Here is a 26498-nt window from a genome sequence, read left to right on the forward strand (position 1 = left end):
TTATTGATCTAGATTTGGATTTAGACAATTTAGACTACTGACTAGATTCTAGGTCTAGTAGCTCTAGGATCTAGATATCTGTAACTAGATCTAGATATACTTAAAAGTGCACAGCAACCTCTGGCTCTTCTATCTTATAAAGACATTTAATCTCTCTCTTACTTTTAGCATGACAAAGGGAATCAAACTGATATGGCCTGACTCGAAAATTACAGAAAGTACAGGCATTTCTAAAAAAGCAAAGCTTTATCTTACTGTCTTACAACAGCTAGGGAGTTTATATATTCAGCAGACTCAATGCCCAGCTTCTATATTCTATATTTATTAAATTAGAAACAAGTTAAATGATGTTCAATAATAAGAATTATCCATCTGAAAACAAATCTTTAATTTTTTTTATTAGTGATTTTAGAGGATGCCAAAGCTTTCATTGCTGACTCTGCAATGAATGGTCTGAAAGCAGAAAATCTGAATTCTTTCAAAATACATATAAAATATTTCCAGTGTCTACACACCTTGTAAAGAAATTGCCCATTAACATAACTAAATGTCACCAATCCAGCCAAGCAAACCATTGCATCTGGTTTAAGTCTAAATTCACTTCTAGCACAAAGTCTCGTTCTTATGAATGAATTTTCTGTTGGTGCTTTTATGGAATCAGAAATAAAACACTAGGGGTATAATGATCATAAATCATTGCAAACTGACGAGAATGGCAACATTTTTCCAGAAAAGTCTGACATATGATATATATTAAATGTGCAAATATTTTGAAAATGTACAGATTGTCTTATAAATATAATTTTATGCTGTTTTAACTTTTAACTTATGTTTTTACGTGCTTGATAGATTTCCTGAGTATATTTCTTTTTATTTAGGAGAATACACTTTTATACCTCAAAATACACATTTCGATTTGGCCATGTAGGCATCTTTGCTATTAGTATTTAGTATATATATAGATTCTACATATATATATATATATAGACTAGATAGATCTATTGATATTGAGTTTAGATCTAGATTTAATTGATTCTACTAGAATGTTATCTAGAATCTAGATAGTACAACAAGAATAGAATAGATCTAGAACTAAGTTCCACCTTTGGTAGGCTGTTTAGAATGTAAAGGAAAAAACATCAAGGTCTTTAAATCTTTAGTATTTCCAACACTGGGCAACTAATCTCTTATGAAATTTTAAGTGGCTTTATCTGGCTGCCTTAGGAAAAAGATAAAAGAAAACAAACCCTTGCCAAAAAATAAGCGAAATCTTATGAAGGAAAATTTGTCTGTTGCACTGTCAATGTTGATAACATTTTTATGTTAAATGTTGTCTTTCATAGCATTTCAAGACATTTTTTTGAAAGAAATATACAAAATTTAAATAACTAACCTTTGTAATCTAGTTGACGCAGTCCTCATGGATAGCATAAATTTCATCAATGACTCCATGTTAACTGGAGCAGAAGGACCCATATCCTCGACTGTTGATGATCGTACGATTGCTTCTACTCCTGCACCACTAGCCATGTCTACAGTGGGAAGAGACAGAGGGTAATTGTTTTTAATAAGTAGTTAGTAAATTAGTACAATTATAAATATATAAAGTCTAAAGCATTAAGTTGCAACCTTGGAATACATAGCCAAATAATCTAACTAGAATACTTGTGTCAAAGGTTATTGGCAGCAAGGTTTCAATGTAATCAAGAATTACAATCAACTGGGAAGCTATCTATGTACACCTTGTCACCTGTGCTTTATCAATTATGACATTATTTGTTCTTTGTAATTGATTAAATTATCCATATATTCTAACAAACTAGCTACATGCCACCTCAATTCTTATGTCCCAAGTTACAATGATTAAGCATTCTTCTTTGCCTAATGATTATATCTTTTGATAATGGAAAACTCTAGCAAGATGCATACATCTTTTTTATTTTTTAGATCTTGGTAGTACTTAGTAAAAGTCTCTTTAACTGAGCAAAAATTAATTATAGTTCATTAGCTTTTTGTTTGTGATACATGTTTCTAATTTTTCAGAACGCGAAGGATTTTTTTCCATGAAAACAGGAGTTCATTGTTTAGTACCAGCCCTCCACATCAAGAATTAGCTCAGTAAGTTTATTTCATTCAATTCATTGTTGCCAGCTTCTACAGTAGTTTTTTTTTTTTTTTTTTTCATAAATCATAAAAGATTAACTTCTAGAGTAATTAACATTGTATTATTTTTAAAAAGTACTTTTAAAAAGAGTATAAAAAGACTATTAATAAAAAGTTAACAACACTTAGCAGTCCAAGTAGCAGCTAGTTTGAAATTATTTTTAGCCAGTGATTGGCTTTAGTCTGGTACTCCAAAAGTCTTGGGATTTTCATATTTTGAAAACATAAATTGACAAAAAAACAACAACACATAACTTTTCTATTTGTATTATGCTGTAGTTCAGTTAAGAGATACAATATTTCTACAGGTAATAAATTTAAAAAATGAATTTGTGAATAAACCATTGTTTTTCTTTCAATTTAAGAATGAGCTAAAAATGGCAGAAAAATTAATCTATAGATTACAATCTTTCCATTATTGAAATGCACAGATGTTTTTTAGTTTGTGTGTGTGAGCATGACTATTTTAAGTGAGCTATATTTTTGTTTAGTTTAAATGTACAAACCTTTAAGAGCTTTATAATATATTGTTATAGTGCTATTTATTTTGTAACTTTATACAGGAACGATGCTGAGGATTCTCTTGGTCTCTTACCACCAGGATGTTTGATGGGTAAGTTTGACTTAGCCACTTAGATTACTTTGTCTTATTGTCTTAATAGTTAGCTAATTAAAGTTTTTGTCTAAGTAATTATTTATTCAAGTAACATTACAACCATATTATAGATAAAAATGATTTAATTTATGTAAATATATTTAAATTAATGGAAAAATAAAATTGTTATTCAAATGTATGCATCTTTTTTTTTTCCAACGCTGCCAAAGTGGACTTATGGAATCTAAAGGTTATCTCGGCCATTTCAGTACTGAAAATAAATGGGATTTAATATGTAGTCTTATCTTAACTTTTTTTGGTCACATATGTTTGAGAGTCATGTTGTTCACGCTATCAATTATACCTTTTCTCTCTCAAAGTAACATAACATTTACAAGTTCGGGGGGCTTCTATATAAATGCACTCAAGAAACATCATGTAGAATAAAAAATCTTCTTAACTTTATTTATAATTCAATTCAATAAAACAATGATTCCATCGACTAAACAAATTCACATTAAACATAAATCACTTAAATACAAAATAAAGAGTAGTAGAATAGTTTGACCGACAGATAATATTTTCGTACATATAGATTAAGTGAATATATTTTGTTAAATGTAATGCTTTTTAATAGAATTTATTGGTATTCAGGGTATTACATATATCACCACTAATGTATCATTGCTAGTACTTAAGTATTAAAAACAGCTTTAAAAATATTTTGTAAAAATAGTTTTTAAATTAGGAGCTGTTTTGTTTAGAAATAGTTTCATATTTAATCTCTATATTCTCATCACTCAGGCATGTCAAATAGCCTTCTGCCATTGGAAACTATCAATAATTGCAGTAGGCAGGGAACAGTATCAGTAGACTCTTGTTCTTCCAAGGAGATATCCAGTGAATCTCAAGAAACCTTGGCCACAGTCAAGAAGTGTCCTACTGGTAGGCATACATTCATAGTGGCTTTTAACATACAGGCTACTAAAATTGCATTGGGAGCTTCTTTTTGTGTGTGTTCTGAGAAGATCACTTAAAAAAAAAAAAGAAACTACTTCTGATTAGAATGCAAAAATTTAGAGCTTTGTTATAACTGATATTTAATATATAAAAAAAAAACTTTCTTTCATTTCTTCTAAAAAAACTACTGCTAGGACTTAAGTTATTCTAGGATCTGTATTTTCATTTATGTTGTGATGACAAAGTGGCATCTCTTTCATTGTATTTTAAAACTAACAGTTTTATTGTAATATCTTCAACTTAAAATTTGGCTCACATCTACAGTTCTCAACATTGAATATTAACTATCTCAAAGCACTTGTCATAAACTGTCAGCTCTCTCCAAGTGTATACACTTATGCATTTTAACTTTAATATATTTCTGGCACATTAACTTTTTCTTTACTTTGGTATCATTTCAATAAACATCATCTTTTTTTTTTAAATATTAATTTCTTATCTTGTAAAGGTATTTTCACGTTAAAGTTGTGGATAAATTTTTCATAGATTTTTTAAAAGTATATTTTCTTCAGTTTAATTAATGTTATTTTCATATTTCTACTTTTTAATCTAGAACCATACACCAGAGGTGCAGGTGTATATAAACCTCATGTTCTCTTCCCGAAGCTAGATGAAGAGGATATGTCTAAAACTGAGAATCCTCCCAAAAATGACTCTAAGGACTTGATGATGTGTAATGATGTTGATGATCAACAGAGCAGAGACTCTGGAGTGGGTCAAACCAATTCTATTGGCAGTCACATGGGACAGACTACCTCTCGCAGAAGCTATGAGACATTTAAAACAAACAGTGCCTCAGAAAACTCTGACCTGCTTGAGGCTCTCAAGACAAAAATGGAAAGTAAAGAAGCAGAAACCTTTTTTTACTCAATGTCCAGAATCAGTGCTGATGTAAACACAATGGTGAATGAAAAGTCTGATACAAAGGTAGACAGCAAGAATGAGGAAGTCTTTTTTCAACCTGTCCCTCTGACTTCAATTGGTGTGCAGGAGAAAGGTTTACCTGTTGATAGGGAGGAACGTTCAGGAAGTCTAATTGATAATTTTACATTTAAGGTAAAAAACAAAGTTTCTTTGTTTGTTCTGCTTGTTGCTAAAAAATTTAATTATACAAAGGTAACTAGTTACTGAAGTAGAGCTAAAACTCACAAAAGTTTTCCTTGTATGTAAACAAAAAATTACCCTTTAAATGCGTAAGAATAAATTTTAGTCTTTTGGAAAGATTTCGCCTAAGAGTTTACAAAATTAACATGTCTGACCATCCTATTTGTATTTATCTGTGTTTAGGCTTACAGAGTTTTAAAAAGAAGGTTTACCAACTTTTAGGATAGAAAGTGTAGAATATCACCTAAAACACCTTGGAAAGTAGAGTTATATATTATACATAAAACAATGAACCATTACCTTCAAATACAAAAACAAAACCTAATAAAATATTCAGAAAGACACAAAGTTAAAGACACATTTCTTATTCCATACACTTAATCAAATTCATACAAGTGCTTCTTCCCTGGTGCCTTTAAATAACCGAATGGCTTGCCTGAATCAGGCAGGAAAACCAACAACTTGGCAAAGTTTAAGTCATTGATTAACATGCATGACTAGATTGACCTAGGGATACACATACTTCTTTTTTGAAGTAACATCTGTATTTTATAAGATTTACATAACTAAACAAATCTGTTTAAATAATTTTAAAAAAGTATAGTTAAAAATTTAATAGATCTTGGAATTTTTTGTAGGAAGAAAGTTGACAGTCTCTAATTGGATTGTTTATTGTTGTGGTGTGTAATATACTTATTTAAAAATAATATTTCACATTTGAATTTCAGCATGTCAACATAAAGGCTGACTTTCAACATTTGTTTTCTGATTTGGGCTTCTCAAAAGATGAAGGTACCTGTAATATGTAATTAAGTCAATCTCAACTTTATGGATGCTTCCTTGTGATAAATTACCTAACCTTAAATGAATGTTTCTTTTCCTTCAAATGTAATTATCCTTTTGTGATTCTTTCTTCAAACTTTTCAGTTGCAGGGAAAATAACTTTAAATTGTGATTCTTCTAAAACAAGGTAAAGCATAATAGATTTTTAGATGTTTTTATTGTGTTGTTTCATTATTTTGTTAAATTTTTACTTAGCCACAACTGTTCTTGCTCTTGGGCTCTTCTGATTTTAAGTTATGATGGATAAAAGGGAAAAAAATTAGCTTCAAGAATCTTTTCTCCTAGAAAATTGAAAACAAAATTAAGCTAGTTAAGAAAATGAGCATATTTTAAACCTTTCATAATTTTTATTACCAGTATTGTATATTAATTATTTTAAAATTCTTAGTAGGTAAATGATGTGTTTGTCTTGTCTGTCAAGTGTAGATTCTAAAAACCGAAAGGGTAGATCTAATTTAAAATGGATTTTACTGTCATGTGATAGCTACTTTTGGTTTTCTGAAACTAATTTGTATTAAAATTAAATATACTTATTAAATGCACATAAGTGCAAAGATGAAAAGGTTATATACATTATACATTCATATTGGATCAAGATATCAGGAACTGCAAAAAAGATGGTCAAAAAATTTGTTGATAAGGTACTTATGCTCTAGTATTGGCTAATGTGAGTTTGTGTGTTTTGTAGTAAATGAGTACAACTGACCAGAGGGGGCCACCTGCAAGTTTATGTGTGACACAAACTCCCTGACATTCCACTTGTTTAGTTCTTTCAGTTTGTTTTAGCTTGCAGTGATGAACTTGATTGTAAGAATATTGCTAACATTGTGCTGAGAGATCATGAGCTTAAGAAAATTGGTTATTTACATTTAGTGAGCAGGAACAGTTTAAAGAAAAGACTCCAGAACCACCTCATCTGATACAAGCCAGTGAAACACCATTCCCATTAATGGATGGACCATTTAAATTACCCTTTCTTCCCAAGAGCACAACGCAGGCTAAGAAAGTGGATACAGGTAAGGCTGTATGGGCTGAATATGAGTATCCTAAGAAACGTAAATGGAAAACTTCCTTTTTAACTGTAAACATTTTCACTTTCTTCTATCCCTGGGTGTTTTGGACCATTTGGGCCCCACACATGATTTGTTGACCATCTCTCTCCATTCCTGTCTCTTTGCCAGAATAAGTCTCTTTCAACATTGGTCTCGTAGTTATTCCTTTATCAATCTCTGTTATGTTTAGATTTCCTCCTGGAATCTTCATGGTGAAGTAGTGTTCACTGTTTTCCATAGCTAATTATATTCAAGGGTATTATGTGGATAGAACAATGACAGATTGTGGATCTTAAAGATGTTTTAACAAGGAACATAATTAACTCACTGATAGGAAATCCTCTTAGAATTTATTTTAGAAGTTATTTTACTTTGATCTTCATCTAATGCTCTTCCACTTTTTCCACTGTGCCTTATTTAATGAATTAGTCTTATAGCAGGATTAACTACTTCCTCAATTGTTGTCCCTGCACTATTGAATCTCAACCAAAGACTTTTCATGAAATTATTAATAGCTTCTATCAAATTGATGGCTATTACTATTATAAGTAAAAAAAAAAAAAACCAACTATTTTCAAATAGTTGAAACTGTGTGTGAATCAAAATATTTTTGTATTTCTCAGTCCCATCATCTAGTGTAAGCAGTACTCCCAAGGCTGAGCCAACTCACATTGATTCATCAGCGACAGAATGGGGACCATCGATTCATTTTGGGGATTCCTTCGTTCTACAAAAAACAGAATCTACAACAGAGTGGGGCCCATCAATACAGTTTGGGGATTCAGTTCATTTGTCACAGACACCTCAGCCCTTTAAAGAAAGGCCTCATCAGGAAAGCAATTTAGGCAAGTTTGTGAAACTTGTTAAGATACTTTCTTGCATAATGATAAAATCAGGCATCAACAGCAAAAGCTGCTCCATTTGTACCTCAAAACTTTTATTGGGATAGTTTAAGCTGACAGAAGTGACAATTTATGAATTTCTGCTAATTTTTTTTTAAAAGTAGAAAGAAATACTTCTCTTTCACATAGTGGGACACAGCTCATTACTCAAAAAACTAATATTTACATCCTTGCTAGTAAATTATTCAAATTATTTATTTCATTGTTCATTCATTGTTAAAGAAAATGAATGTGAAAACTATAAAATTGCAGTCCTTTGTGTCCCAGTCCATTGTATTACTTCTTGTTTTACTTTGATCTTATTGGCCATTTTGTTAATTATATTTAGGCTCTAAAACTATCTCTGCAAAGCTTATAAAGAACATTTCTACATTCAGGAAAGATAACTTCTTTCTTTTTATTAAGCTCCTTATTGTTTGAGACTTGGTTAAAAGTCCTAGAGAAAAATGGTCTTCCATGGTCACTTGAATAATTTTAACATTTGCAAACATTTTCTTCTCTAAGTTTTTTGTTTTTGTTTTTTCATGTTTAGTAGTTGAAACTAAAACTGCTTCACCTGAGAAGAGAGAGGATTCTCTTTTTGGATCCCATCAAGTTAGCACTAATCCATTTGAAGGTTTTGATCAAGAATTACTGAATGGAAGTGAAGATTTTATTGAAGACCCAGGTCAACTTTTTAATTATCTATATTAATTACATGTTTAATGTAGTTTGCTTGATATGGTCATTTATTATTTTTGTTGTATGGAATGTTTATGCTTTGCATGTGTTTTATTACAGATGCCAAAGCCAATCTTTTGGAAGAAGATATGAAACAGTTTGTGAAAGACAATCCTTTTGCTAATCGAGTAGGCAATTTTTTTTCCATTGAAAATATTTTATAGTAAACTTTTATTTTTTAAGTTATCAATTTTTTATTCGTACAAAATATAATACCTTTTTTTTTTAAAATCATGATTCTTAAGCTTTATTGTGTTATTTAATGGCAGACAGTAGATGTTTCCAAGGACTCCTATCGTGGGGTTGAGGATACATTCATGAATATGACTATTGGGACTTACATGATTGCTGGATCACAGGAATTTGATTCATTGTCATCCAAAAAATATTACAGGGAAAGGGTGAGTTGTTTCAGCTAGGTCTCATAGTAATAGAAAATTAGCACTTGCTTTTCTTTGAGTGGTTAAATGATTAGTCCTGTAAGAGATAAACTTCACATTAGTTTCCAGAACAAGCAGTTCTCTTTTGTCTTGTAAGAGGCGTCTTGTTATGATTAAGTGCAGCTTATGTGGACAGACAGTGCTTTACAATGTCAGCTTTGAGAAAACTATAGTATAAGCTTGTCCTTCATCGAAGATCAGCAAATTTTTCTTTTAAGCTATTGATTTGATTGTGACAGATGTTGATATACAGTTATGATTTTTGAACCCAATTAAATTTCATATGCTCATGGATTCTGGATACCAAAGCATTTACCTCCCTAAATTATCTTAAAAATTGAATATTTTAATTTGTTAAACTTGTCCCACTTTTCTTTCATAAACCGAGAAGAAACCAAAAAGGTTTTCTCTCTAATTTATTTCAGTATGTCATTTGTATCTTTAAAGTCATATAATAAAATGCACACATCATAACTAGCTTTGCGTCCCTGTTAAAAGAATTATTATAGATTATTATAATTATGTCAGCATTTGTGTTATTTATATCTGTAAATTATTTCAACTACAGCCAGATATTGGGATGCCTGCGTACAGTCCTCCAGCTAATAGACGAGTTTTGCCTATTCTCCAGCCAAGTGAAAGTAAGAACATGGAACATATTTTTTCTTAAATTTTTTATTAAACTTTTTGTTCTAATATGCTTGAATATGTCCTTTTTTTTTTCTAATATGCCTGAATATGTCCTTTTTTTTGCCCCCATCTGTCATTTATTAATTTTTATTTCTGTGGGCTAATGCAGGTGTGACTGTTTTATCATAAATGGAGTCATGATCATTACTAAAAATATTATATTTATTTTTAGATTTAAAAAAAGTTGGGTTTTTTTTAATGTGGAGTTTTCTACTTTTGCTTATTTCTGATTTAAAAAACAAAAGTTTGGATTAATAACCTATTATAGGATTTCTTAAGATTTCATTTTTTAAACTAATTTTGTATGGCCCATCTTTTATGCAATGCTCAGTGCACTCTGGTCAAATCTTGTATAGACCTGTGGGGAGAAGGGGGTGTAGTTACTGCCTTTAGGCTAACACAACTCAGCTCAAGTTGAGATTTGAACTTGAGGCCCCCTTGATAGGCACCCAGCCAGTTTACACCCCACTCAGTCACACATTATCAAATGCTTATATACAGAGACTTGTTACATCCATTGCTGTCAATTTTGCCTTTGTCTAGTTCAAAGTAAAATTTATCATTGTGAAATAAAATTTTAAAAATTATGTTTAATGAAGTCGCTGTGAAAAATAATCATTTTTTTTAAAGCAAATGTGAAAGTGAGTTAGGAATGTGTTGAACGAAAAGAATGCCCTCAGCTCTTTATACCCCCCCCCCCCCTTTTTTTTTTCCCCTTTAAAAAAAATCTTTTTTCAACTTTAGACCTTAGGCTGATTTGAAAAATTTAAGAATGCTCTGTCACCGTACTCATTTTTGCTTAAAAAATGTAATTTTTTACATTCTGTTTTTCTTTTGCTTAGTCTACAGCCCAGTTAACATTAGGACCATTAAATCCAAATTGTTGACTAGCTCAGAGAGCAGGACTCCAGTCAGTGAAGCTACCTTTGCTTTAGAAGATCAGAGTCACATCCCATCTGCTTCCATAAAGGATGACACTGTGTCTGCTCTTAAAAACCTGATGTCTTCCCACAGTACTTCCACATTGAAAGAGACACAGAGTGTTGAGGACAATGTTGCACCTGTCAAAGATAAAGAGACTGCTCAAGCTGTTCCTAAGAGCAGCTCAAATAGCTCATTAAAGGAAATGTCAGATTATATTAAAGGTTCAGTGGAGCAAGCTACATGTCCTCAAACACCTACTAAAACAGTTGTCTTGTATCAGACACCAGATCCTCTAAAAAGAACTAAAGATGTTATATCTCAGCAACATAACATCCAAGATGGATCTATAAATCTTACTTCAGGTATTTAAGCTACTTAATTATACTATACATTTTTACTAGTAAAAAATACATTTTTACTAGTAAACTCAAGCAAAAATTATCTTCCTATAAACTTTATATTTTTAAATAATAATTCAGAACTGTCATCTAATGGTCTTGGATTCAAACGCCACTTCCCATTCTGTCCTGTGGGAGGTTGGGGCGAGTGTGTAATAATCTTCAAACAATCTTCAAAACAAATTAAATCCTTGGAATTATTATTTTTTACTAGAATATTAAAATAATTTTGACTTTATAAAGCTCAGATTTTGTTTTTCCATCAAAGAGCCCTATTCTTACATTTGTTAATGTATTCTTTTTTTTGTGTGTGTAGATATGACGTTCAATGCACTGCACAGGTTAATTGAAGGACTTGATAGCAACATGAGCCGCCCTGAAAGTTTAATTTTGTCAGAATTGAATAAACACTTTGAGGAGAAGAAAAAGGTGAGACATCAGGAACACTCAGCCAAGCCAAAAGAAAATCAGAACACATCAGAAAAAGGTATTGAAAGCTCAGCACAAGTGGCAAGTACTGAAACATCTCTCTTCAAGTTGCCTTTTCCTGTCAAAGGATCAGGACCTGCTGTATTAAAAGCTAACAAATCCACCAGTCAGAAAACAGCGGAACCTTTAAAGACTGCTGACCATTCTGTAAGAGATGTCTCAGCTAATTTGTATCATCAGGACAACCTCTCCATGTCTATGAGTTTGTCTTTGGTAGAATGTACTTTGGCGCCAAATGCTACCAATATGTCCACTGCAGGTAAAGCATAGTTTTTGAACAATGAAAATCTAGTTATCTTTTCCACAAGAGACTACAGCTCAGCAACATGTTAAATAGCACAATCTTAAAACCTTTATTGTGGGGCAAAGTTGTGGGCCTTTAAGCAATAAACTGTGTAGTCACATCATGCAATTCTTTTAAATTCAAATTGTGAGGTGCCTTTAAGTATTGATTTGGAGGTAATTTTACTTCAATAATTTTAACTTAGTTATTATTTAAAAAACAACTGTTTATCCATTAAGTTCTAGCCAGAAAGAACACCAGGCATAGACAGTGACATGCTAAAAAAAATGTTTAAACTGCTTGGATGGGGATTAATTAAAAACAAATATTGCATACTTTTGATATCTGATAATTGTGAGATCAATGACCATTGAGCCTTCACACAATGGGGTACAACCTGCCTAGAACATAACCATTCTATTCAAATCTAATTACAGTTGACTCTTAAGAAAGAATATCTTAAAAAAATAAGTGGAAGCAAGTGTGACACTCAAATTTCAGTTGATTAATTTTTCTTTACATGTTAAAAATGTATCAATGTTGCTGACTTGAAAAATTCAGTTGTTCACCCAAAAATTTCTAATTCCTTTCATTTAAAGCTTGTAGAAATGCTGGAAAATGGTTAATTAGTTGTAGTCTTTTTTTTTTAATAAATTCAAAAACAATATACTTGTTTTTTTCTTGTTTCAGGTACATGCAACAATTTGAACACCAATAACAGTAACAGTAAAACATCTACACAGTTAGGAGATACAGGAAACTCTAGGTTCCCAACTCCCTCCAGTGCTATCAGAGATGTTCCTGGAACTGTCGCAAACCAAACTAAGGACAAAACTCTACGAATACAATATTCTGATAACTCCACTTTTAACGACACCACCATGGAAGGGCATACCCTATCAGCCAGCACCTATCCCAATCCATTTAAGCAGGGCTATTTGAAACCCAGGGACCATGAAGGCACCTTGGTACAAGGCCAGCACATATTGAGTGACCTAACTGACTTGAGCTGTGAAGATACTTCTGCCTATCATACTCTCTGCCCTGACACATCACAGTCGGTGTACCTTCATGATGAGCGAGGTTTTGCCTACAGCACCCCCATGCCTGGAACCCAGCCAATCATTGGTGGTGAATTGCAAGAACAATGTAAGTTCCTTCTTTTTTTATTTGTTTATTGCTTCTTTTATACAGCTTTACAATGATCGTAGAGGTTCCAGAGGAAACTCACCTCGTCTTCTCCTATCCCTTAGTCTGTTGAACCATTAGGGCACCACACATGATCTGTTGACCATCTTTCTCCATTTCTCTCTGTCTTTTGACATCTTATCCTTTTTGTGTGCTGTCTTCCTATCACTTCCTCTGCCTCTTTTTCTTTTTCCTGGTTCTGTTCCCTAAAGGAATGTCATTGAGCCCTGAAGACTTTGTGATATGGCCATTAAGTTTTAATTTTTGAACAGAAGTTAGAAGGTCATCAAGGAGCCACTTAGCTGTTGTAATCCTGTTTCTAATCTCTTGGTTTTTTATGCTGTCTTTATATGTGATACTTAGGGTCTTTCAGTAGCATCTCAATTCTAAAGGAATAGGTTATTTACTTATTTAATCAAAATTAGCTCAGAATTTTTAAATCTTAAAAATAAATCTATAATTAACTCAACTTTTAGTACAATAGTTAATAATTAATAAATCGAAATGTTAGCGTTGATGCTAAGTTTGTTGCTCACTCTCCTCCAACCATTGCAGTGTTAATACATGTTTGTGTTTTAATGATTCATTATCATCAAATCAATTGCTATGTCAAATGGTGTATTTTTTCAGCAATTCTGCCAATGATTACACCTATGCTGCTGACAAATCTGCTCAAGTTGCCAAAAACTGTCAGTTTCCCTGTGGCTACTTGTGTTATGCTGTCGCAGGAAATAAGTTTCCCTGTCAGCAATGTCTGTGAGAGAGGAGTCAAGGTGTCAGTAACCATCCGGGAGGTCGTTTGCAAGGGTCAGAGGCTGAGCCAGAACTGTCCCTTTGATGTCAAGCCTCAACTTATCCTGAGTGGCAACTCTTCCCAAGATCTTCAGGTAAATAGGATTGATGAAATAGTTCATGTTCAGCCCATCTTTACAATTTTTGTTGGCTAATAATGATTCTTTTAGATTATAAATGCAGTTGTTAAAATATTATTTTATATTAAATGTTATTATTTTTCTACAGATTTTCATTTCAGAAAAATGTTGACTTAATTTGTGTTTTATGAAGTTGTTTTCATTTTATTTTTGAGCTATTTAGAGAACAATATTTCCTTTACTATAACCTTGAAAGTTATGAGTTTATGGAAAAGGTTGCTTTTCAATTCTTATTAATTCCCCTAGTAATATGCCTTAGGTGTATTGAGCACACTGGTATGAAAATCCTAATTGGTTCCTTTTAAGTTTAAGAATGTATTTATTTTCTTATGCCTTTAGTATGGCTCTAATTTGTCACCTTTTCAATGCACTATTCTCATGCTAGTTTATTATTTCAAAGTGATCTAGTTAAACACATTAAAAATGTAGCTTTGAAATATTTTTGTAGCAAACTTTTATTTGTCGGATGTATCAAAAGATTGAAATGACCTAAACAACAGAAACAACAATTTGAAGCCTGAAAGTGGTCTTGTGTCAGGTTACTTGTATTGCATCATTTGCATGAGTTGATATTTTCTTCTAATGCTAAAATATCATCACTGGTGTCCCTCCACTTGCAGCCTCTTTGTTTTCAGTGATATTAAAAACTTGTTTTTAGCCAACTTTTGTCAAAATCTCTGGTAAATTTATAAAACAAAATGGCAAATGAAAGATGATTTTGAACTCTAGTTGCCAAAGACAAATTCAGAAGTTTGACTTTCATCAAAATTAAAAGCCAAAGACTTTGAGATTGTTTTGTGATCATTTTATCTCTTGATAATAGTATATTATTTTCTTTTCTATATTACAACATAATTTTTTTTTTGTTACTTATTTTTCTCATCTTTTTTTTTTTTTCCACTAGCTGATTGTTCATAATTTTGTTTTTCACCAGTTCATTGTCCCTATTTATTTTTCACCAGTTCATTGTTCATATTTTTTTTTTCACTAGTTGATTTTTCGACCCAGAGAGGAAGGAGACTACAAAGCAGTTATTGAATTATTTGCTGTCAATATGATAAGAACTCAGGAAACTAGAGTATACGCTTTGACAGTTACTGCCTTTGCTGAGAAACCATCTATCAAGGTATAGTGGCATAATGATTTTACCACCTTACACTTTTTAGGTCACATAGAAATATCAGGCAATGAAAATAAAACTTTTAATACATGTAATAAAGACACTGGCGGGTCCAGGGGGGGGGGGCGGTAGGGGCGATCACCACCCCACCCCCCACCCCCCTTCGGGGGGGGGGGGCGGACTAATTTTAGTATAGAATTCACACAATTTGTATACGAATTTATTACTTATGTTAATAATATATACTAATTATTTATATTTCAACCTATTTTTAGATTATTTCGCCCCCCCCCCCCTTCTATTATTTTGGCCGATCTGGTAGGTTCGGGAGGGGGCGATGGCATCAATCCGCCCCCCCCCCCCCCCCCCCACCATAAACTTTCGAGTGGGGGGGGCGGTCCTATTTATTTGTAGAAATCAAAGCTTGCTAACAGAATCAATTAAATATCTATATGATTAAAACTTTTTATTGGTATTTTAATCGGTCTTTATATTATGTCGTTCATCTTTGGCCGATTGGAAGGGGAGGAGCGAATACCTCTACTGCCCTTCCCATCTAAACCCTTTGAGTGGGGGGGGGGCGGTCCTACTTTAATGGAGAAATCATAGTATGTGAACCAAATTAGTCGAATATCTATATAATATAAACAAGTGGAAGTGCGATACATGCAATCACCTTCCCCCCATCGGACAAACCAATACTTTTTCTTTTTGTATTATAGTAAGAAATTACAAAATTAAAAAAATCTGTCACTAATATAATTTATATATGCTATAAAGTAAATTCTTATATTGAGTCGCCCAACCTCTATTCTTTAATTCAAAATGCAATCGTTAGCAGAAATTATAAAAAGGAGGGAGGATTAACCGTTTTCATTTTACCGCCCTTCCCCTTTCCAGACAGAGTTTGTGTAATTTCACATGAATTTATCATAACTATTTTAAGAAAGACTTTGCTTTGGAAAAGTTATAATTCAAACGAAATTTTTAAATATAACAGTCACGGTTGAGATGAGTTCAAAAGCCAGATAATCTTTTCCTAGTCGACTTTTTCCAACCTTTACTCTATCTCATATTTTTCTAGTTAAATAAATTTAGGACTATAACTCACAATTTATGCTTACATTTTATTGAATATTATTAATCGAATTTTTTTTTTCGGCGGCGATCCTCAAAGCCTTAATCTAAATATGTTGGGTATCTTATCTTTTCAAAGAACAAATCGGTTGTATTTGCAGTGTATTAAGGGACTATAAATTCATATTAGAATATTTTTCCACATTATTCAAAAGGTCATTTATAATAGAATGAATAATGAGCTGTAGGTCCGGAGAATGCGTTACTGCAGTGAAGAATGCAAGAAAACGCTTTTGGAGTCGGGGCATCGCCCCGAACCCCACTAATAAGTAATGAGCTGTAGATATCAGGAAAATGCGTTTCAGCCGTGAAAAATGCAAGGAAACGCTTTTGGCGTCGGGGCTCACTGATAAACAATGAGCTGTAGGTGTTAGGAGAATGCGTTTCTGCAGTGAAAAATGCAAGAATACGGTTTTGGCGTCGGGGCTTCGCCCCGAAACCCACTAATATGTAATAAGCTGCAGATGTCAGGAGAATGCGTTTCTGCCGTGAAAAATGCAAGAAAACGCTTTTTGCGTCGCCCCGAACCCCACTGATAAACAATGAGCTGTAGATGTCAGGAGAATGCGTTTCTGCAGTGAAAAATGCAAGAAAACGCTTATGGCGTCGGGGCTTTGCCCCGAAACCCACTAATATGTAATAAGCTGCAGATGTCAGGAGAATGCGTTTCTGCCGTGAAAAATGCAAGAAAACGCTTTTTGCGTCGGGGCTTTGCCCCGAAACCCACTGAGAAAACTTACAGCGCTTTATATATATATATATATATATATATATATATGCTGTACGCACGTTTATTCATAGGGTTAGGGTTTACTGGGCGTTAGGGTTAGGGTTTGGAAAAAAATCGCCCCCCCCCCCCCCACTCCAAAGTTCTGGATCCGCCAGTGAATAAAGATTAATATGGATTTACAATTTTTTCATTAACTCTTCTATTTAAGTTTAATATAAATTATAAAAAATATTATAGATTTAAAAAAAAAAGCAATTTCTTTTTATTTAAATTCTAGCGGAATGAATGTTTGGAAATATTTTTCTTTGTGTCCTAAACACCTATCATTGATCAAACTTTAATTCATGTCTAATTTTTTAGTTAACCATTGTATTTCACTGTTTCAGAAATTTTGAAATAAAACTAATGGACAATTTTTTTATTATCTAGATCTGGCCAGAGAAGAATGTTTTAAATTTTGGAATTCTTCCATGGGGGGAGACAGCCTTGCAGTCAATCAAACTACAAAATACTGGTCAAGCAACTCTACCTCTCATTCTTAGTATCTCTAGGGTAAGACACATTTCCACTTGTCATATAACTGTTAGTTGTTTTTACATTTGTACTTGTTATAAAACTTAGTTGTTTTTTTGTTTTGTTTTGTTTTTTTTGTGTATTTATTTAAAGAAAGTTTCTTGTTTTTTAAAACAATTTGTAGAAGGAGGCATCCATGTGCAACTTTACCTTCAATGCTAAAGATGGGTCTGGCAACAAATCTTGCATATCTTTCACGAGCCCGCCAGATGCCAAAGGAAGTGTGTTGGCTATGTCCTTACCTGGTGTGAAAGAAGGAGAACCACCAATGATCCACACCCTGGAGTTGTACTGCAGAGCTAAAGCTGTAGGAAACATGGAACAAAGTGAGTGGCAAGCTCTTTATCAGCTATTTGTATCATGTTGTATTGTCTACGTAGCCTATAGCTATGCTAGATTTTGTATCTTGTATGCTATGGAAGGTTGATGCATTGGTACAGTCTCTCCTAAAATGTTGTTGAAGCATTTTAAAGTGAAATCAAACTCTGAACATAAATTGCTCTATTCCCTGTGAAATATCTTGAGACATGGGGCACAGTTTAAAATGAACTGTCAGTTATAACTTCAGTTTACTGTATTTGTTTAAAACAATTTAAAAAAACTGTTAAAAACCATAGGTCTCATTCTTGGTACAGGTAATATTTTTCTTTTTTTTTTTTTTGCATTTTGTAATTATTTCAGCCTGATTAGTATAATCAAGGTTTACATGTAGTTTTTAATGGAAATAAAACCAGTATTAAATACTGTTGACTAGGGTGTTTACGATAGCTTCGTTTTTTGTTTTTTTTAAGTTGAGGTTTTGATTGAATCCCAAGTAAAGTAGGATTTGGGCTCATGTTCCCCTCAGCGGTATATTTAAAAGAACCAAATAACAAGCGACTTATTGTTCAAGTCATTGTTTTGTTTTTATCTGTTAGTTAAAATATAATAGTTTTGAAATATGACCTGATTGTGTATTTCCAATACAAACACATTGTTGTAGAGTACCAGGAAAGAAGTGAACATTTTCAAGCTCTGCTGGAAGTTGCTATGGACATGCCCATCAATGGTTTACGCTTGAGAGAAATAAAACTGCAAGTTACTGTTGGAATGTATAAACTTCATGTGGATAAAGAGGTACATGAGTTTCTTTTTTTTTTTTTTACCAGCCCTTAACCCTAATGTACCTTGTGCTAGTGCTGTCATATTGAATCAGAACAGTAATTCACTCCTCATAGTAATAGAAAAGTTTGACCATGTTTTCCTCTCAAAATGTTTAACTTTTTTTATCATGCTTGTCTCCCTGGAAAATAATCTTTTTTCTCCAAAGTTTATGTCTCACTGTGTTTCCAAACCTTCAGTTTTTGCTTGTACTGAAGAGCTCTTCTTATTTTTGTCTGTTAAGAAATGGATCAGTAACATATCTAAACTGTTTTTTTTTTTCTGATATCAAATAACCAGCAATCTTCTATATCAATAACACTCAAAACTTTCAGATCTTTTCAACTGCTTAAGTACTCCTAGACTTCTTACAAATGTTATCACCTGTTTCAATGTGCTTTATGACTGTGTAGGTGTGGCTTGGAGAAAGTTTTTATTTTTTATTCTTGACACGCTTTCAAGTTAAGAGCTCCATGCGACAAGTTCAGTTCACTAGTTTCTGTGATCAGCTTGTATATTATGACCAGTACTATGATCAACCCATCTGTCAGGGTTGTCTTTTAAACCTTGGCTCATTTTCCTCAGGGCCCCGATACTCTAATATCAGATTAATAAACAATAGCAACACCTAACAGATGAATTCTTCGTAGAAACAAACATTAAATGACTGTTCAACATGGTAGTAACATGCTCTTATTTAATGACTATTTACATATTAAATAAATTATAGCTTTTATATAGTGCTACATTCATGCTTATCACATGCTCAGAGCGCTATGGTCCACTCTCATTTGTGGACCAGTGGGAAGAGGGGGTATCTGTGAGAAGGTTTTCCATGTTGCCTTTAGGTACTCAGTAAACACAACTCTGGCCGAGTCAAGCCACCTTCATAGGTTACCAAGCCAAGTTCAAGCGTACCTAGCCCCTTGACCACACTTCCCACTGTCACAAGTAACAACCAAATTATAGTTTAGCAGCATGTAAAAATATAGTATACATCTTAAAGCATGTATCAATAACATAGGCTGATACAGTCTATTATCTCAAACTATAAGCACACCACTTCATGATCTACATGACCCATAGCATCGAACAGTTTCCCAACTTTACTCAGCTACACAGAACAAACAACTGCAGTTTAAGCTTCATCTAAGTTAACAACTCTAGACCTGGATCTAGTTCTCATAAACTGGAGTAAACCAACAGTACCACAAGAAAACAGATAAGAGCTGAAAATTCAACATCCATCATTGTGAGAAAGAGGCTCAGTGAAACATAAAACAAATACAGCAATGAAGATGTGGTCCTATGATTCAGGACATTAAAAAAATTGGTGCAAGAAAAATATAAATAGACACCACCCACACAATCCTACTTTTTTCCCCAGATAATGCTAAGAACCCATTATAGCTGAGTGGAATCATATACATCCCAAAGTACTGAATTAAAAATGACTGATTTAAGCTCTAGACTTTTACTAAGCTACCTAATATAACCCAAGTCTGTCCCTTTTTAAAAAAACAAACTGAACTAGCTTCTTTCAGATGTACAATTTTAAAAAATCACTTGAAATCTATGATTTGAATTTGTTCGTAGAGTTTGATGATCCCAGCGCTGCCTGGTAACTCAGAAGCTGGTTCTCTCAACATCCTGAACTCGGGTAACATCCCCATGTCAGTTGACCTTGAACTAACACCATCGGTCAGCCACTTCACTCTAAGTGCATCAAAGATTGTTGTACCCTGCTGTGATAAGGTACCAGTTAGCGTCACATTCACTCCACCATCTCAGAACTTACAAGAAAAATATGAGGTGTAAGTTGTTCTTTTATAAACACACACATTTAAATACATTGTATTTACTTTTAAAACATTTTAATCCTTATTGACATCACTTGATGAAGGTTGAAATTTAATTATTGTCATTTTAATCAAAGTCTTTAGAAATATATATATATATATATATAGTTTAATAATTAATTTTTTATTTAATCTAAATCTGATAATTGTGTTCCATTTTAGGACTCTATTATTAAAGGTTTTATAATCACTGTATAATCTTCTTGCTATTGTTTTCTTAAAAAACGATAAAACAGACTAAGTGGCTAGTTTTGTCAAACCATGAACTTAAAGGTTTTTAATATTTTTTTCTACAGCTACTTAAGTCTAACAACATCCATGTTCTGCTATAGTGTGAAGGTTATAGGAAAGGTCAAAGGCAAGGAAGTGAAGATCACATCTTCTCTGACGGAGATTAATTTTTGGGGTGTTGACTTGGGCCAAACCAAGTAGGTTTCATTGAGACTACTGATACGTTTTTTTCAAATAGCTGTCATTCTGCTGCCTGTACCTGTGTTTTTTTATTTTTTATTTCATTTTGTACTTTACCTTTAGGAAACGACCATATACATTTATTCCCCATGGAGACACTAAAGTCAGCCTTAGCCTTCGAAATGTGGGAACCTCTTTTTTTAAGGTATGACTGTGTTATTTTTAGATTTTAAGTATCCTATTATTTTAAATACAGTAGTATCATCAATTTCAAAGTTTTTTTAGTTTCAGAAAGTACTTTGGTACTATTGTTTAGTATCAAACTTTTGAATATTTGTAATAATGGAAAAACTTGTTATTTCTTTAACTATCACCTGGAAAGGAACCTTAGAGGCAGTTGGTCATCCCTCTCTGTATCCTTGGGGTCTTATTTTCTTGAACAAGCCTCAGGTCGTGTCTTCTCTCAGTGTAAAGTTGAAGAAATGGTAGTTCTGTGTAAATTTGTCTCCAATATTTTACTGAACAATCTATAATAATGGTTAGCTTATCAATCGAATGTGTACTCACATTTATTGTAAATTGTTATGATTACCTACAGAATGATAAAAAGTCCAGAAATATAACATTCGGTTGTAAACTTGTACAAATGATTAATGAATAAAAAGTAACTAAATTTTTAAAAATAATAAAATTTCTTCATTTGGTTTGGTCCTAATCAGAAAAACTAAATAAAAAACGACCTTGATATGATATTTTTAATATTATCAGCATTATAAACACATTTATTGTACTTGTTAAGAAACATTTAACAATGTAATTAGTAAGGGTTGTTATATGGAATTATGCTATTCTTTTCTAAATGTTTGTGGAATCCTTTTCTACATTATTTTATTTTAACTCTTTGGCTCCGCAACAACGCTCAGGACGTTGATTTTAAAAAAGGGGAAAAAAGTCGGACCAACGCTGGGGGCATCGGCTATTTCAAATTTTTTTTTTTCGTTTTCATTTCTCCAATTCTTGTTTTTTATTGCTTAATTTTTTATCTAGAATAGTTTCCCTTTGCTAAACATCCGGAATTTCCTTCATTTAACGTGTTTTTATTTTGTACGAAGTTTGTAAAGAGTTGACATTTATTTTTTCTGTGTGCGTGTTTTTTTAACATGAAGCTTCAACCAAGGCCATATAAACTTTGTAGATCTAAATATTTCTTTGATAAAGAAGTATAAGAATTCAGATGACAGTGGTTTTGTTTCATCTGATGGTGATATTGATAAATCTAATTATATAGAATAAAAGATCTAGATCTAGTAAATTAATTTATACTAGACCTATGCCTAGGTCTAGTAATGATGAAGTTTATCAGCTGATGAAGCAGCTCCACCCCCAGCTAATGTTCAATGTAGATCTAGAACTAGTTTAGCTGTCTCTACATTATCTAGATCTAAATCTAATCAGATAGATGTAGATCTCTAGATCTATCATCTAGGCACTGAAACAGAACAATTTCAGATTTGTTCCACCAAGAAATTGGGTTGTCAACCTAGACTTAGTCAGCACTGCATCTATTGAGATGGAATGTTTTTTTCATTGACAATCACATTGTTGATAGTCTTGTTAGCAAAATAAATAGCTATGCTGACCATAGGATTAAATGGAACACCCCTGCTAGAATAAGATCCATTTTCAGAGAATGGAGACCTATAACTATAAAGAAAGAAAGAGTATGTAAACACTTTGGGTCAGGGAGAACGGTTTATGTTTGCGCTGGATGGGAGTCGAACCCACAAATTCATATTGACTGCTACCATGAATATCACAACTAGAAGGGATATTTATATACTAAGTACATGAAGAACTTTAGAAGAAAATAATATAAATATATATATGCTGTACAGTTGGACTAGTTTTAGGGTAAAAGTGTTTTGTTCCAAGAGTGTTGCTTTTTTTATGGGCTTTTTTGTTAAAGTAGTGACATTGGATTATTAGTTCCAGTTTATTATTTTTGCATCTATTGCTGTTTATTCTGTGGTGTTCTGTAAACAAATGGATAAAAATGAGAAAAAAAGCTATTTCAATTCAATTTGAACAATACATTTCTTTAAACATGCACTTGGATGGATATTTTCAATGTCAGTTGGTGAGTTTTTCATTTTTATATTCAAAACCCAAAATTACAAAAACAACATAATTTGCAAACTAGAAAACATAAGAAATGGAAAGAGCATCCATTTCTCTTTAATTCTATATCAAGTTTATTATTTTCCAATAATAAATAAAAAAGTTATACAAGTTATATCGAAGCAAAGTAGCGCACTCTGAAATGGCGGAAAAATTAATTCCTTCCAAAAGTGGCAAATAATTCCGAATTAATTCCGGAGCCAAAGAGTTAAGCTAGAAATCAGCTTTTCACATTTTTGTATCCATCTCTGGGCCATTTTTACAGTTTTTTTTACCATTAAATAGAATAATAATTGGAAATGATAGCAACAGATTATCTTACTTTTGTTGTACAGATTGTGAATGACAGAGGTCAGGAGATGAAATCTGCCGAGATATCAGTGGAACAGGGCAAACAGTATGAAATATGGATCAGCTTCTGTCCTAGTGAACTCAAAGGATATTCAACTGACCTTATTTTAAAGACTGACAGTGGCAGTAAATTTTCAGTATGTACTTATTTAACTGTTCCTGTAGTCAGAGCATTAAAAAAAAAAGTAAAATACTATGATAGACAAGTGTCTCCCTACCCATGTATCGCTTCTGTATTGAGGTTTTGTGGTATAAATGTGTTTTTTTACTCTGTACTGTAAAGCTTTATATCAATTTATTGTGTGTGCTTATAAATGACAATTTAATCTAAAAGTTTAATTATTTCTATCTATGCACAAACTAAGTTTGTCTAAAAATGTTGACATTATGATGTCATTGTTTGAAAAGATTTTTCTTGTCCCAGGTTCCAATTCGAGGTTATGGTGGAAGGAGCTGTGTGGAAATCAAGGACTTGATTAGCCAATCAAATGAATGGATACTGAATGTTGGTAAAATTATTTCTGGCCAGCCGGTGTGCTACGAGATGAAGATTAAGAACTCAGGTCCAAGGTGTTGCTTCATTAAAACCCTCATTAAAGGTATTTCCTAATAGAGTTATACTTTAAATGATAGACAGTAGACTCTATTTGAACTTAATTGATTATATTATATATGTTTTTTTTTTCAAAAATACCTTTTATTTTGTAGTTTAGTACACAGTTTGTTTTCTCTTCGACATAAGAAGAGTCTGCAAGCAAAAGAGCTCACAGCTCAGCAGCAGTAAAGCTGGCTAGAAGAAGAAGAAGAGGAATTCAATCTGTATACTTTAAAAACTTGAAAGTATATTTTGTCTTTGTTTTTTTCAGATATTAATGGTGTTGTCTTCCAACCTTTTCAAGCTTCTATATTGCCTCCCTTGCTTTTGTTACAGCCCCAAGATTCTGCAGTAAGTTTTTTATTATTATTATTTATTTTAGACTTTGTATCACAGACAAAATTAGTTAATTTGTATCACAGACAAAATTAGTTAATTGACGGATTTTCTTTTAGTCTGCACTGAAAAAAAAAATCAATAACCGTGATATTTAAGGGATTTTGCTGTAGGCTTATAGTTTTCATTAATTATTTTTTTTATGTGCTTTCAGAAACTAATGGTCATGATATTTCCATCTCAAAGAGAAAACTGTAATTCTTCTTTGAATCATCTGGCCACCATCAAATTGATTTTTGTGGACGAAATCAACAGGCAATATTTTCTGTCGTAAGTTTTTTGCAAATCCTGCACAAATATTGGTGTTTAATTAAAGTATTCCAACTTTGTAAAGATGAATTGGACTATTGTAAAAACTATAAATGAATCATCTAAACGAAAATTGTTGTTACATAGTAAAACTGGTATACAATTTTGTAATTTTTGAATGCATCCCTCTCCTCCTCCTCCCCCCCCCCACCCCCCACCCAATGAATAAATTCTGTAGAAATCCACATTAGATAGTTCTTAGCTGAACCTTTAGCCGTTCTTAGTAAGACTTATTACAGGGAGTAGATTTCCACTGGCCATACATCTCTGCAGGATATCAGATGTATAATTATTCTATCAAGGGAAAGGCCTCCAACTTATGATCCTTAAAGACAAGATTATTTAAGAAACATTTGTACTTGCTCTAATGCTAATCTTTGCCACCTTACATAGTGACATTCAAAAAAATTTTATTCTGGTGGCTTGGAGAAGAACAGAAAACATGAACTCATTACCATGAAATAATTACAGTCACCCCTACCTCCCCTAGTTTTAATTCTGTTGACCTCATTATGTGTTCAATTTTGTAGGAACCAATTTATGAAAACGTCAGTCAGGTGCAGAGCAAATGATATTCATGTGATAAAGCACTATACTATGTAATTAAGTAATGGCTAATGCTATGAATGTATTTTATTTAAGTAAACCTGGTAAAAAAGGAAAACATCTGATGAAAAAGTTTGACTTTGTTTTACCCATGGATAATACTATGAAAGAAATTATCAACAATGAAAGTAAGTTTGAAATAGATTTAGTTAAAAGAAATATGTTTATATGTATGTTGTTGTTTTTTTTACTTTTTTAAAATAATCTAACAACTGTGTGCATGATTATCTAACTGGAAATAGATGACATTAAAAGAAACTTTTTTTTTAATAATCAAACTACATAGTCATCCAACTGGATATAGCTTCAATTAAAAGAAACATTTTTTTTTATGTTTCAAATTTTTATGATAATCTAAAATCATGCTTTCAAAATGGATCAGGTTTTAAAATTGAAGGGCTTCATTAAATCCAAGTAGAATGAGAAATGAAACAAACTATTTTAAAGGTTACCTCAGTTGTAATGCATTGATCTGAAAATCATTAACACAATTGTTCTTTGTCTCAGGGGTACATTTTTTTTATGTGACATGTAAAAGAAAAAAATCCCTACTAGGGCAGTTCTATATTGCTAATAAACACTTCATTAAGTTCTTAATAAAAAATCTGAAACCCTCTTCTAATTTTTTATCTAACCTAAATTTTTAAATTCTAGTAAATGTATCTTAGCATAGTACTACCTAAAACTAACTGGAATTAACAATTACTAGAAACATTTATTTAATGTTAACCCTAATTTTATCCTAAAATCCCATTGAGTGAAAGTCAGTTTAATATTTATTATTTTCATCTTTATACCTACATTTAAATATTTCATTCTAATGGACAAAAATAAATTGCAAATCATTTTTCATTTTTCAAATTGATCTTTCAGTGAAAAGTTTACCTTGCCATGAAGACACTTACTCAGTTTTGAAGAATTCTATGTTTAAAATGAATATTAAAGTGATTGGTCAGTCATCAGCATCAGCTAGTACTCCTACTTTGGGCTCATCGCAGCAAAAAATGGAGGCTGATTATTCCAACCGGTAAGATAAGAATACTGTAGATCTACTCTGTGTGGCTATCTTAATATCTATCTTAGTAAATGGTGGAAATTCAGTATTCAGTTTACCTTTCAGCTAACTAAACATCACAGTTGTTTTATCGCTTCATGTCCAAATCCTTAAGAAGCCTTTGTTGCAGTTTATATGGTACTAAGTGGTTAAACAGGTATTTGTTTAGTGATAACAGAGATAAAGTATTAAAAGTAAAGTCAATTAATAAATAACCTCTGGTGATAAGTGAAAACTAAACATAGACATGTTTGAAATTTGATAAACATTAGTGACCCAAACATTTCTACAAAATA

General features: G+C 32.4%; 1 protein-coding gene across 2 annotated transcripts in view; it reads left to right on the plus strand.

The window, feature by feature from the left end:
• The window catches only part of LOC106061963 (uncharacterized), a 35942-nt gene that overhangs the window by 1543 nt on the left and 7901 nt on the right, over positions 1-26498 (plus strand). The window contains exons 2-31 of one of the 2 annotated variants that reach the window (XM_056035101.1): positions 1407-1554; positions 2044-2118; positions 2727-2776; positions 3563-3703; positions 4332-4834; positions 5611-5674; positions 5810-5852; positions 6599-6741; positions 7401-7622; positions 8212-8346; positions 8460-8527; positions 8669-8800; positions 9408-9480; positions 10372-10815; positions 11168-11599; positions 12314-12772; positions 13442-13698; positions 14735-14869; positions 17160-17282; positions 17428-17629; positions 18286-18419; positions 20040-20257; positions 20599-20730; positions 20837-20918; positions 23227-23379; positions 23667-23841; positions 24109-24188; positions 24388-24503; positions 25185-25276; positions 26022-26175. In XM_056035101.1, coding sequence (XP_055891076.1) covers positions 1421-1554; positions 2044-2118; positions 2727-2776; positions 3563-3703; positions 4332-4834; positions 5611-5674; positions 5810-5852; positions 6599-6741; positions 7401-7622; positions 8212-8346; positions 8460-8527; positions 8669-8800; positions 9408-9480; positions 10372-10815; positions 11168-11599; positions 12314-12772; positions 13442-13698; positions 14735-14869; positions 17160-17282; positions 17428-17629; positions 18286-18419; positions 20040-20257; positions 20599-20730; positions 20837-20918; positions 23227-23379; positions 23667-23841; positions 24109-24188; positions 24388-24503; positions 25185-25276; positions 26022-26175 — 5171 coding nt within the window. In that variant the 5' untranslated portion in view covers positions 1407-1420. Of the gene's footprint in view, positions 1-1406; positions 1555-2043; positions 2119-2726; positions 2777-2879; positions 3009-3562; positions 3704-4331; positions 4835-5610; positions 5675-5809; positions 5853-6598; positions 6742-7400; positions 7623-8211; positions 8347-8459; positions 8528-8668; positions 8801-9407; positions 9481-10371; positions 10816-11167; positions 11600-12313; positions 12773-13441; positions 13699-14734; positions 14870-17159; positions 17283-17427; positions 17630-18285; positions 18420-20039; positions 20258-20598; positions 20731-20836; positions 20919-23226; positions 23380-23666; positions 23842-24108; positions 24189-24387; positions 24504-25184; positions 25277-26021; positions 26176-26498 lie in introns of those variants that run through there. The other variant, XM_056035102.1, reaches the window with a different exon arrangement.

The sequence above is a fragment of the Biomphalaria glabrata genome, chromosome 7 (genome assembly GCF_947242115.1).
Source record: "Biomphalaria glabrata chromosome 7, xgBioGlab47.1, whole genome shotgun sequence".
Taxonomy (NCBI): Eukaryota; Metazoa; Mollusca; class Gastropoda; family Planorbidae; genus Biomphalaria; species Biomphalaria glabrata.